General features: G+C 39.8%; 1 protein-coding gene across 1 annotated transcript in view; it reads left to right on the forward strand.

Annotated features, from left to right (window-relative positions):
• The window catches only part of aldh1a2 (aldehyde dehydrogenase 1 family, member A2), a 28667-nt gene extending 15891 nt beyond the window's left edge, over positions 1–12776 (forward strand). The window contains exons 7-13 of the mRNA XM_005741635.1: positions 1105–1218; positions 8767–8869; positions 9480–9664; positions 9781–9945; positions 10264–10421; positions 11602–11676; positions 11908–12776. Coding sequence (XP_005741692.1) covers positions 1105–1218; positions 8767–8869; positions 9480–9664; positions 9781–9945; positions 10264–10421; positions 11602–11676; positions 11908–11980 — 873 coding nt within the window. The 3' untranslated portion in view covers positions 11981–12776. The remainder of the gene's footprint in view (positions 1–1104; positions 1219–8766; positions 8870–9479; positions 9665–9780; positions 9946–10263; positions 10422–11601; positions 11677–11907) is intronic.
• The last annotated feature ends 1538 nt before the right edge of the window (positions 12777–14314 follow it).

Consider the following 14314-nt stretch of genomic DNA (forward strand, 5'->3'; position numbering starts at 1 on the left):
TATATATATATATAAACAGTATATGAAGTATATACAGTACTGCTGTCTCATGATAATTAGGTTATGTACTTAGCAGAAATGGCTACTGAAGCATTTCACAGTGGTTAGCAAGCTAGCTGTGCCATTTTGTAGACATTTACAGCTTAACTGAACATGTAACCACTCATACTAAATTCTTCCACGGGGAACATTATTAACAATATTTAAACATTAATACATAGACAAGAAAAAACACCCATAATGTCAAGGTCTGCTAAAAATCACCTGCTGCTCGGTTGCTAATTAGAATTAGCATTCCCTCGTACAGACTTAAAATATGTACTCCCTAACCTTCTGCTAAGATGGCAACCTTTGAGAATAATACAGGCAGTATTTTAGCAGTAATAAGTACAGCATTATCATACCACATTGAATAATCCCACTTTAACGATAGCATGAAGAGTGATGAGAGCCTAATGATGCACACACTAGCTAAAATGCTAAATGACTAATAAGGAAAGTTATTTTAAGTTTTTATTTCTAAATTTGATATCAGTTTATTATGAATTCAGAGAGATCACAAGAACAAATGTTATATAATCACATAGTTTCTTATGTTAAGTATGGATGTGACAGTCAACATAAAAGTGCTTTAGAAAAATTAATTCAGGGATGCTCTGGTGTCAACTTTCTTTTTTCTTTATTCAGTTTTTCCTGGCAATAGTGCCGAAAACTCCACAAAATAATAAAATAAAATCTGAACATCTTAAACACGCTGATATAAATCTCGAGTAAATTCCAAACCAGAGCTCTTTGTAGTGAGTGCAGCTGTGTACAATAAGGATAAACACATGAGTAAGTTCAACAACACAGCCTGACATGGCAATGTATTGAAGCCAAATAATGGACAAATTTAAGTGTCTACATCCTCTCTATTTTTCCCCTGTCCTCTCCGGCCTCGCCTCTTCTTGGAGACTATCTGTCTGTTGCCTTTTTGATGTTCTCCCTGCTCTCTGCTTGTAGGGAGGTTGGGTTGGGTCCGGATTCCCCCACACTGCCTGTGGTTTTGCTTGGCTCTGCTGTCATCTCCGCTAAAGCTTGTTTCCTCTCATATTGTTTTGACAGGCCGGCTTTCCACCGGGAGTCATCAATATTTTGCCAGGATTCGGGCCAACAGCAGGAGCTGCAATTGCTTCACACATGGGCATAGACAAAGTGGCTTTCACAGGATCAACCGAGGTACTTTTCTCTCTAGTGGAACTGCTCAGATCAGCATCTGCCTACTGCTAGCTTTTGTCACTGAACACAGTTGACACAGTGACCAACATGTGCAGAGCATAAGAGCAGGCTGGGTAATTAGGGGATGTTGTGTGCCTGTATTGAAGTTTAAATGACAAACAAATGGGGTCTTACATAAGCCGCGCACCCTGTCATTACTCCTCATGACAGGGCTCTGATTTTATCGCACACACATGCACATATTTGCGCTGTCGAGAGTATACAAACAGGTCTCTCTGAAAACACTGCCTCTCGTCTGTTTTCCCTCAGCTGTCTTTGAGGTATTAATGCACCTCCATACCGCTTTTCATTTAGCTCACCATCAGGATATACCCTTACAGCTCTTGAGAACAGGGAAGCAGTTAATAGGAAGACAAAGGACATACCATGTTAGGTGTTGAGCCTTGTGGTCTGAACAGATTCCTGGAGTCAGCGAGAACAGCCAGAGTGACGGCAGATCCCTTTCTACAGATCATTTATAAACATCTGTCATTTCCATGTTGACTAACCCCTGTATTAAAACCATTTACAGTAGTCCTGATGTTGTAGTGATATTTTTATGTGTCCATCCTGTAATTTACACCTATCTTTAGCAAATAACACGGCCTTATGTAATATTTGTTTTGACTCCTGCATTGTGTTGGAGGCGCCATGTGTACAGTATGTGTAATTGGAGCAGTCCCTGATAAGCCCATACAGGTACAGATGTCACAGATAAAAGCAATGAAAGCAAAACCGACTGGAACAATAAGACATTCGCTCGCTGGACCTTTTTTGCCTTCAGAGGTGCCTTAATCCGTCATAGCATAGGTTCTACAAGGTGTTGGTAACATTCCTCAGGGATTTAGGGTTTTGTTGATGTGATGATAGCATCACACAGTTGCTGCAGATTTGTCGGCTTCACGTCCATGATGCAAATCTCCCGTTCCACCACATCCCAAAGGTGCTGTACTGGATTGAGATCCAGGCAAATTGTAGCCTTCCTGTTTTTAACTGCTGTTAGCCGACAGGAGTGCCACCCGGTGTGGCTGAAGCCAATCTGTGTGCTGTGCGCTTTAGCGATTCTGCGCTGGCATTCTGGCCATTCCACTCTGAACTTATTTTCACCCAGAGAACTCCCACTCACTGGATATCTTCTCTTTTTCAGATTATTCTCTGTAAAATAGATGGCTGTGTGGGAAAATCCCAGTAGATCAGCAGTTTCTGAAATAGTCACACCGGCCTGGCACCAACAACCATACGCCCTTCAAAGCCGCTTAAATTACATTTCTTCCCCATTCTGATGCTCAGTATGAGCAAGGGGCAGTTGAACCAGTGTACCTAATTAAGTGGCACATGAGTAGACATATTCCTGTAAAATGTAAACGTGAATGTCACAGAGAGAGAGCATCATTAGTGTACGCCGTTGTTTGCATTTCAAAGATCCTGGATGTCGATGAGGCAGATTTTAAGTGACGCTAATGGACTCGAGGAACAGCTGTGAGAGTTGACCAGTCTGTTGCTTCAACACTGAAATTTCCCCAAAACAGTTTTAAATGACTTTGGTGATATACTGGGTTTTTTTCTTTTTATGAAACAATGGTGGATTTTTTTTGTTTATTTTTTTAAATATCTGAATAACTTGCAGAACTGAATTTGTTACACACATTTATGTCTCAGTTTAAAAATCAACATTAGCATCTGGGCAGGAGAACAATTCAGCTTCAGATATATTAAGAACTGTTGGTTAAAGTTGGTGTTCGTACCAATGGTTCTAACTTTTAGAAAGTCATGACAGGGACCAGACTGAAGTAATTGCAGGTAGTGGTTGCTGTCCAATCGATTAGTACTGAAAAGTCTCATAAATGACATTATTCATTTATTAGCCTTTGTAATCTTTACCTCTGTTCATTTATAGGCTGCAAAGCGGAGGCATCACTCCCTCAGGACCTTTAGTTTCTTCCATTTTAAAACCAAAATATTCCCAAAATAGTGATTTTTTAAAATATTTTCACAAACAAATGCTTCCATTTGCTGAAAGGGTGTCGGGAGTCTTTTGCCCTGCTCCCTGCACTTGCTGCACAGACAACCCTTAACAAATATATCATCAGTTGCCTGTCGTAGGACTGATGGCAGGCCGTTGGAAAATATTTACATATTGCCCAACCCAACTAAGCATGTTAATATCATATTGTGTGTTTGTGTGCGTGTGTGTGTGTGTGTGTGTGTGTGTGTGTGTGTGTGTGTGTGTGTGTGTCCATGCTGACATAAGCATTAAGCTCAAACCACAGCTGTAGGCCATATTGTTCCTAAAAATGGCCACAGCATTGCAGAGTTTGTCTGTGTGGAGCCAGGACCTTGGGCTAGCCCATGCTGGTATTAGTTACATTAACTACAATGTGTTAAAGATAAGCATTACCAAAATAATGCATGACTGCATCATATCAAAGTCTCCTTAAATACAAACAGAGTAGTAGAAGTGTGCGTCTGGAGAAAAAAAAGTTTACTCTTTAAATAGAAACTCTGAAACAGCTGTCAGCCAGCTGTAAATCAACGCCTCCTGCCGGGCGTTACAGCCTTCCGTTAGCTACCAGTCTTAGTAACACAGCAGTAATTTATAAAATGACCAATGGCACACACATTAGATTGTACAGCTGAAATCATCAAAAACTAATGTGATCTAGTTTTTGCGGGAAAAAACAGATCCATTTTGAAGCAGGAGACACATTTATTTTGGAGCCAGCATCTAGTAGCTTTCAGCAACACTGCATTAGCTACATTTTGGAGACTAGACCACACTGATATTAGAAACGATCAGACACCCATGAGTAGTTCTTGATCAGAGACTGTATAAAGCATGGATGTGCCCACATTCAGAAATTGTATTGTGGACTCTGTTAGCATTTTGGCTGTTGCCATGTTGGATTTTGGGAGGAAGAAGTTACTTTATATGAATAAACAAGTGGCGTGCTAATTTATCACCTATCCATGAACTCGAGTGCAAAACACAGAAGCACATATCAGCAAAGCATGTTAAGGCAATTTACAAGCATAGTGTTCATACTGTATTGGTTAACACATGTCAAATGATTAAGGGACACAAATCCCTAGGAGGGTTGTGTCAGGAAGGGAATCTGGCATAAAAATCTGGCAAATCAAACTTATTGATTTATCCGCTTTTGTGGTGTCTTGTGAATAAGCAACCCAAGTAGTGAACTAATAAAACACCAGAACTTCACTCACCAAAGCACATAACTTCTGGGATGATTTGACCACACATCAAGCCCTAATGTTAGTCAGATAATCAATTAAAAATTCACCTACGGCAATACCGGCCCAGTCTAATGGCTGGATGTAACAAAAGTGAGGCCTCGTAGATGCTAGTCAGCTCCAGCTAAATGTGTTGGGAAAGCTGTCTGTTAATTAATAAGGCCACACCCCTAACTCAGTTAAGCAGGTAGATCAGTTATTAAAAAAATAAATCATTCTACTTATAGTTGATCTGAATGGCTATCTGTAAAGCACAGGGACATTTTTATGTCAAGCTAAACATGCTTTGTAATGCTGTACATGGCCATTTTATCATGGAAGTCTTGTGAGACTCACTCCCTTTTGAAGCCATCCTCAAGTGGCCACTAGAGGAACTGCAGTTTGTTTTGGTTTTTTGGTTTTTTTTGGGTTTTTTTTAGCATTGTCTTAATTCATTCCAAGGCTTCTGATTGGCTGATAACAGTAACTATGTGTCCTTCCCTGAGTCGTACATGTATCGTCACATGATTTGACCTTTTCTAGGCAAACGCAAATAGTTCCTAAAATAAAAGTTCAGAACAGAAATGCGCTATTGTGGACACAGCCTCCTTTGTGTTCTTAGCTTACTTATTTGTGTGTGTAGGATGTCTCTTCAATGTCTACAGTGTCTTCAATCTTTCGTACATTTTCTGTAAACATTCAAATTCAAGCACAACCTCACTAGGATCACCAAACTTTGTTAGAATAAGCCACGGTAAAAACTGTTAGCAGCTGCTAACGGTCTATATTAGTTACTGTATAATTTCAAACATTGATCTAGTTATGATTAAACCATAATCATGTATTTATCTATTTAGAAATTATCTATCCTGTGGCATCTTGTTTAACTTGTATTATAAACATCTTTGTTTAACATCTCATCCCAATTGAACATTTCCTTTATAAGTGGTCCAGTTTGGGGGGTTTCTTGTTGTTTTTGGTTCTTTTTTTTACTAGTTTTCCTGTTATTTCGTGTGAACTGGAGTCAATTACTGAGAAAAGAGCCAGCACTGTCAGAGACTGCTGATGCCCAGACAGTGAGTCACTGCACTGTAGTAGCAATGGTGGGATCCTAGCAAGCACCTCATCTCCTCAGACATGATTGAAGGTGCTGGAGTAGCTACAGGTGGATTTTAGGAGCTCAGCTCATCTCTCACTGACTCACATGTGGCGGAGGAGTCTAGCAGCCCAGTGTGTTTCCTTTACCCTTGAATAAACACATGCTAAACTCCCCTTAGTCAGCCACTTTATGTTTCTGATCAAAGACAGACAAAACACATCAGAAAAATGAAGCCGAGCCAAGTTTTGTGTTGTATTTAGGCAGCTTCGGTACCAGCCGCAGCCCAGCTGTTCTGATCTTAGTCTTTCAGTATATAATGGGAAGTAGAGTGAAGAAGAAAAGAGCAAGAGAATGAGTCTTTAACATGTTTGAAGATGTTTTTCTTAGGGGTGGTTTGAAGAAGGGGGGGGGGGGACTTGGACACTAAGGGGTTTTTTCTTCTTCTTTATCTATAAAAGACACAGTATGAGTAACAGGAAGATGAATACTTGTTTAGGGTGTAGGATTGTGAGGGTGGTGTATGGGATTTTCCAGGCTTGTTATCAGTCCAGTTATTGCAACGTGTCAGAACAGTGAAAAATATTGATAAAAACTGGTGACTCATTCTCACATCCTAAAATCATGTTTACCGAAATTGGCAAGGGGGTCAAATAGCGTCCGGCAGTTTTAACCTATATCTTTTCATGTCGAGTACGTATTACTGCAACTGCCTTTATTAGTCTTAAAGCAGCAGGTTTAGATTAAAGGCTGTAACCAGAAGTGCACAGTCAGCCTGGCTCTGTCCAAAAGTGATGAATCCCACCATGTATTTATTATTTTACCAATTTAATTATTCATTTAAATGTCATGTTTATTTTTTTTAAGTTGCCTCATTATATGTTTGTTTTGTGTCTCATTTAAAACACGTTGAGTTCCCTTTGAATTTTAAAAAGTGCCTAAACAAATAAATGTGCCATGACTTTAATCTCATATTAGCACAAAGTTCTGTTGCCTTTAGCTCAAGCTAGTTTCTCCTGCTCATAAGCTCATAGATGGTATGATGAGTGGGCGTTGCCACTGTGATGTCGCCTGTTTGGTACCTGAAATCTTATTTGGATTCCCTGAGTGGTTGGCGGTGGTTGCTGGAGGCTGCAACAAAAACTCTTACCACCTGCTCTCCAAGTGGTAGTAAAACTGGGAAAAATGCAATGCAAACTGGGAAGGCAGAACACTCACCTTCAAAGTAAAAGTTGTACCTTACCACTGGAACCAGAAGATTTCAAAAAGTGCTCAACTTTTACTTTGATGGTCTTTGTTCCTGGTTGGTGTCGCACTTTTAGCAGTTTTAGCAACACTACTGCTAGGCGAGCAGTTAACAAGCAGAGGCCCATAAAATACAAAAATTTCAATCACCAAACTGGAGTACAAACCTGGACAAATAATCACACTGAAAACCATACTAATCAGTATGCAACAAAAACCTCCTAGTGATTGCAATCTTCTAGTGGCAATCTACCAGCAACACTAACAATCTGCTAGCAGCGCTAGTGGCAATCTGCTAGCAACGCAGTAGTGTGTTGCCTTTGCTTTATCATGTTTGTCTTCAAAATATCTTTGACCACTAGCCAAGCACTAGTAAAACTTAAAAAGTGTGTCCCGTATTCAGTAAGTGAAAATAAAATAAACAATAAAAGGTGAATCAAATGGACCATTACGGCAAGGCTGGGATGGTCAGTTTGGTAAAGTAAATCCGTTGGGCATGTTTCTTTGCCTTTAGACAACAATTCTGATGGCAAAAGAGCCAAACGGGACAGGCCAAAAAGAAAAAAAAAAAAAAAAAAGTGTGTCACAAACTGAAAATTGTAAACAAGAAAAATTAATTTGAGCTTTTTTAACAAGGTTGGCTGCAATGCTAAGACACAAATTTAAGCATCTCTTTTTCTGGTTTGTGTCATACTTTTCACAGTTTCAGTATTAGCTCAGAGACTAGCTGGACAATGTTTATATGCAAGTACAATGTTTTCTTTTAAACTACAACTGCAGCAAAATGCTAACAGCCAAAGCAATCACAATGAGGTTTTTGCTAACTAGTTGTAGAATACATATTTTTGCTAGGGAGCATGTAGGCTTGCATTACTGGGATTTTATCAGTCATCTCCCAGTGACTGCCATCAGCATCCAACCACTCCTAAGCAGTCAGGGAATACAAATTTTTTCCTCATGACCAGTGGTTCTCCAATGTTTGCAGACTAGTTTCTTGGTCTATGAGACTAATGCCTTATTCAAGCGATCCTACATTGCCACCAAGCTTACTACACATCCAAACAGTGAATATATTAATGTTATGTGGTTAATGGTCACGTGCCTCCAAAAACCTCATCGCCTTCAAGTTTCACTAAATCTCCAGTCACCAGAGAAAAATATCTTTTCCCTGACTGGCTTACTGGTGATTGGTGGAGGTACAAGGGTATTGCTTGGTCTTCTGACCTTAGCCTGCTTCTAAAATATCTTACTATGCATAGCCTGTAATGTAGCAAAAAGAAGTGTGGATGTTATTTAATGATGTATTACAGAGAAAAACAAGGTTCAAGTAAAAAAATATTCATGGCTTGTATTCAAAACATTTTCAAAGATTTAATGATTTGTATTAATAAAACTAAAACGTTCTCCCCCAGGATGAATTTTACACATGATTCTCTTGAGCAATAGATCTTTATCAAGGAATGTTATTCCTCAATCCGTAATTTATTATTCTTCATTTAGGTCATCTGATATCATCGCTCCTGATAAGGAGTAAAGTGGAAATTAGGGCAATAGAAGGATGAGATAAAACACCACAAATCCCTTGCCGTCTTTCATATCGTCACACCAGGCCCAACTCATACCGAATATCCCGTCTCGGTGTTATATCACAGTACACCACCCACACACCTTGTGGTTGCCTCTTCCTGTCCTACGGCACATATCAAATACTCTTCCCGGCAGAAACATCATTTTGTTTTCCTCTCGCTGTCGCCAAAAGCCTGTAACAGATATTCTTTCTGTGTGTTTGCAGAACTCATGTTTCAGCTGGCCTACCAGTATATTCCTTGTTAGGAGCTAACCAGCCTCTTTAAGATATTTAATGGTTCCAGCTGATTTACTGATCTGGCTGTGAGCCTTGCATCGCCACGAATAAACCTCTGATCTGTTTCCTCTGTTAGGTCGGCAAGCTGATCCAAGAGGCAGCTGGGAAGAGTAACCTAAAGAGAGTGACGCTGGAGCTGGGAGGAAAGAATCCCAACATAATATTTGCAGATGCTGATTGTAAGTTTTGTTTTGTTATTTTGTTATTTGTCACTTCATTTACCTGACCCCCTCCCACCCAATGTCTGTCTGTCACAATCACGGTTTTTTTTGTAGCTGTGTGTCATATTCTTAGAAAAGCACTCACAGCTCTCACCCTTACTGAGAACCTTAAAATGTTCGGGGCTTAGCAGTGCTATGAAAACCTCTGGATGGATGGGTTTCATATAAACTCCAAGTGTCTCACCAAACTGGGGTTACAGAGCGTCTCAAATGCTTTCAGCAGCCGTGAGAGGGGCACACTAGGGCCTGTAAATCAAGGGAATGGACCCCGACTCGGCCGAGACCCATAAATCACAGGGGTCCATTAACCCTTTGTGCACAACAGCGGGATCCTGTCTCTCAGGTGTCAGGTGTCAGATTTGCATGGGATAGCTCCAATAACATTGCACACATTGCTTTTTATAAACAGATAAATTTGTTCTGTCTTTATTGATATTTAATTTGTGCGTTGTTTCACTTTTAAAGACCAGTCAGGTCTTTTTTTTTACCTAATAAGTAGCTTCATGGTTATAATTCTATACTACTTTTGTTTAGTTATTAACCAGCACAAATCTCTCCATTTCCCCAGTGGATCTGGCTGTAGAAGAAGCCCACCAGGGTGTGTTTTTCAACGCAGGCCAGTGTTGCACGGCAGGCTCTCGCGTCTATGTGGAGGAGCCCATATATGACGAGTTCGTCCGGAGGAGCGTGGAGAGAGCAAAGAGGAGGATAGTTGGCAGCCCCTTTGACCCCATGACTGAGCAGGGACCACAGGTGAGGAGCACAGAATCAGAAGCTGTGATCGGTTTTTCTATCATTTGCTCTGTAAATTTCATATATTGCTCATTTTTTCTGTCATAAGGGAGTAAGTCTGTCCTCCACCTCCACAGATCAGCCGAGAGCATCAGAGCCGTGTGCTGGAGTTCATCCAGATTGGCATTACCGAAGGGGCCAAGCTGGAGTGTGGAGGCAAAGCTCTGGGCTTGAAAGGGTTCTTCATTGAGCCTACGGTCTTCTCTAACGTCAGAGATGACATGCGCATTGCCAGAGAAGAGGTATAGTGATAAAGACTCCAGCACTACTAATGCATCTTGAGTTGATTTAAGGGCTGCAATAGAAGAGGTAGCAAAACAGTTCATGAATAAATGTAGAGGCTGTTAATAACCTGTTTCTCTAACCTGGAGAAAAAAAGAGTCACTAAAGCTGTCAAAAAATGTAAAAAGGTACCAAAAAGGATGGTGATACATAAATTAAGTCCCTAATTAAATGCGTTTACCTAAGAATAACTAATAATTTTGAAGTTCATAGTGAGTCTGTGTATTCTCATTTCTTTGATGTGTGATGTTAGCTTACCATTTACCATATTTCTACAGATTTTTGGGCCAGTCCAGCAGATCATGAAGTTCAAAACAATTGATGAAGTGATAGAAAGAGCCAACAACTCAGATTATGGTTTGGTTGCCGCTGTATTCACCAAGGACATCAGCAAAGCCATGACCATATCCACAGCCATGCAGGCTGGCACTGTCTGGTAAGCTCTATCTGCCGTGCTTCTTCAGCTCCATTCAGTAATACTTTTCATGTGAGAAATATCAGCCACTTTCCCGAAGCTTTAACTAACAGTGTGCTGATTTAGAATCATTACAGTAGCCACAAAGAAAAGCTTTTCTTCCCTTTTATCCACCCATAAGCTCAGATATGATGAGAAAATATCAGAAATAATGTTCCAGGACAGGACAACTGAAATGAAATTAATAGTAAATGTTACTTGTTGAGTTAACCTACAATAGTTTCCATTTTTAATTACTTACAAATGGTTATGAGTAGAAGTATAGATAGCTGCCAGAAATCTTGCGTCACTTGTTATGCTTAGCTATTTTAATAACTCTTCCTTCATCAATGATGTTGACCTAATCACCATCGGGCAATTTTCATCACAAATGCCACATAAATTATTCTGTAACCAAGAAAGGATATTATATGCTCCGTTCTTAATTATAAACATTATATTTATGAGTCCAATCACAAGACATCAGTAATAGGTAAGATCCAGAACTTTAATCATAGACATTGAGAAATTCACTCAGCAGGTGGTCAACTCAGGCAAAGACACAGACTCCAAAAGAGGGGAGAAAAGTCATGTATGAGGAGGCACACAAATATACAAAAACCTGAGCTAGAAAGGAAAAAGAAAACACAAGTAGTGCAACTATTAAAATGGCATGAATGTTTGAGACTAAAAGGACAATCTAGAAATTGGGGGGTACTGTACAGGGGGTGTATGAAGACTCAGAGAGCGATCAGCTGAATGTGGTTCAAAAAACTGGCGAGAGAAGAACAAGGACATAAGTGATGAAGCACGAGAACAAAGTCTTTCAGCAGAAGGATGAGAAGGAAAAAAATCGCTGAAATATTTAATAATTTTACTTCATATTTTCGAGTTACTTCAAAGCGTTGTTTCTGCGGCAGCTACAGCAGCTGTAATCACTACGTTTACAGATATAGAACCTGACATTTTTTAACTGTGTTTGCTAAACAGCAAAAGAATAATTGTTATTGAGTTCAGGGGTTTTTAAAAATAGCTGTGATGATGAGAATGTAATTTTACATCCGTCTTCCCAAATGACGCTTTGGATAAAGTTGTGCAAAATTTTTATAGTAAACTGCAAGTCAACTGATCAAGAGTGATCAATGCTTTGTGTATTTCACAGGATAAACTGCTTCAACGCTCTGAGCACACAGTGTCCATTTGGAGGATATAAAATGTCTGGCAATGGACGTGAAATGTGAGTAAGACTTGGTCGTCTGCCCGCTGAATACACACAAATTAGTTGCAACACTAGTATTGCTGACTTAGTGTTTTGAAAGCCGACTTTCCAAAAAAGCTTAACATGATGTAAATCTCTATCTAAGAGGAAATATTCCTGCTCCAAGGGCCTCCAGCAGTGTGTACACTGTAATTCAATGTTGCTGTCAGCATTCGAGTTTAAACAAAATGTTTCTATTTCTTCTTTCAGGGGAGAAAACGGCTTGAAGGAGTACTCAGAAGTGAAGACCATCACAATAAAGATGGTCGCCAAGAACTCTTAAGGCAGCCACACTTTTTTTGGGAGTGGGGAGGGAGGAGGAGGTAGTGTCTTCCTCATTGTTGACAAGCTTTTGTCAGTCTGTCCATGGTGTCACACCACGACCCATCAGAGCTACTTACATCCATGATAACTCCAGGCTGTACCCACTCACTGCCTCCAATCCCTCCGTGGACATTCAGCCGCTTCCAGTCCAGGTATCGCCACTTGTGTTGCCCCCCTCCCACAGTACTCCATACCTCCTCCACTAACTACACTAAAGCACTCACAAAGACGATGGGGGAGGCTGCTCTGACTTCAAAACCCAATAACGACGCCCGTCCCAGCCGTTACAACCCCGATTCTCACCACCAGATGCTGGATGCTCAGAGACTCAGTTGCCGCACTTGCAATCAGCCCTTTAGCAGCTTGTAAGCCGCTGGGTGACAGTTTTTCTCTGTACTGTGCGGTGTGATCGTCAAAACCTCATGTGTCACTGTCTTGTTAGAATTTGTGCGAGCACGTTCGCTCATTCAAAACCACTGATGTCGTCAGCCTCAGACACGAATGGATGAAATGTTAATTCTGAATTAAGATTGATTTCTAATTGTCTTTGTTTGTATTTTAGCTCATATGACTTAACACTGTATGTCGACCTTTGACTGATGTAAACGTGAAAAAACTTTAACCTCTTAAAAGCATTTTACTCTCACCTGCTAAAAGAGGAGTAGATGTGTTTTAAAATACATGTAACTGATTTTCATTGATGTCCATCTATTTTTATGTTTATACAATCATATGCTATAAAATTATAAAATGACTATAGTTGTTTTTTTGTTTTTTGTTTGTTTTTCAGTAAAATCTTTTTTTCTTGGAAAAAGTGTTTCGATCGAGTCTTTGCCGATCAAAAAGTCTCTCATTTTAATTCAGGCTAAATCTGACTATTTAATTATTACATTAAATATCTATACTTAGCTCGTTATATTGATCCACATGTTGAACAGTACTAATAGTACTACTCATTATTATTATACTTTGAATACTAATTCAAAATCTCCATCCACTCAGATGTATTTTTGTCAGTGTTTGGAAAAAAAAATCAGTTTTAGATTTACCGAGCCAAAATGATCTGCGACGTATAAATCAGCCCATCCAGGTCCAGCAGGGAAGTTACACAAGTCTGATGTGAACATTTGAACTCTGAGGTAAAAACCGTTTCCAAACTTATGAAATTGGAAATATTTGCATAGTGATAAACGCTAGAGTTTTTACTTGCACCACAGAGGAGGTGGAGGTGTCATTGTGGGAGTTATTAATCATATTTTGTGGGGGACAACATTTAACACACTACTTATCCTCTTCCTTCCTTATTTAGTTGGCCAGTGCTGCAAAATATTAAAGTTGTATCAAAGTGTTCCAGTAAAAAAAAAGTCGTGGTGGGGGCAGCGGCAGGTAGCAGGGGGTAAAGTTAAGCCTACCAGGTGAATGGAAATACTGTTTATTTCTATTATGAGAACACCAAAACTGTGTAGCTAGCTCTGACACAATTCCAAAGAAGAAAAGTAAGAATAACGTTAGCGTGTCACACACATCCTCTCGCTGTGTGAATTGCTGTTTTACTATAAATAATAGAACGCTTGTCAGCATGAGTGACGGTTGTGTCCTATTAAGTGGAAGTAGGGTGGGACAAGGAAGTAACTGCTTAATAACAACTTCTGACATTTACATGTGTGACCTTACGCCTTCATCTGTCTCTAAATTGAGACTTCTAAAAGCAACTGAGGAATGTCAAAGAAGTGGAACATTTGAGTACATTGCATGAAGGAGTAAAAACACATATATTAAATATGAGATTTTGCCTCAGCTGCCCTCTTTACACACTATTTGTTTACTTAAACACAGGCTGGTTTAGTTTCAGGTCCTGGTGTCGTGCATGCTGGCTCATAGTTACTCAATCACAGCTTAATGGGACTAAATACAAAAACAAACAACAAACTGCTATTAAGATCTTTTGTCTGTGACATGTGGAAAGTCTGACACAAGAACTAAACCACAAAGGCAGCACGCATACTTTTAAAAAAATGGCCATTTAGAAAAAAAAAAATCACTTTTCCTTTTTTTTTAAATGAAAGAGGGCCCTAAAGACAGAAGTGACCACTGAGGGAGGCTACAGCAGAAATATGAGTCTGTTTGGTGACGGCGTTCATGCTGGAGGTGAAGACACCGTGCTGGAGTGTTTCTTTGGCAAATAGCTTTTAATTTACCAGGCTACGGTTTCCCACAACTCCTTTCCCAGTTTATATCAGTCTTTCCAAGGACAAGATGAAAAAGTGATCTCCTTATTGCAGCACTTTGTTAA

This window comes from Pundamilia nyererei, unplaced genomic scaffold (genome assembly GCF_000239375.1).
Source record: "Pundamilia nyererei isolate P.nyererei 1_Seehausen unplaced genomic scaffold, PunNye1.0 scaffold00112, whole genome shotgun sequence".
Classification (NCBI taxonomy): Eukaryota; Metazoa; Chordata; class Actinopteri; order Cichliformes; family Cichlidae; genus Pundamilia; species Pundamilia nyererei.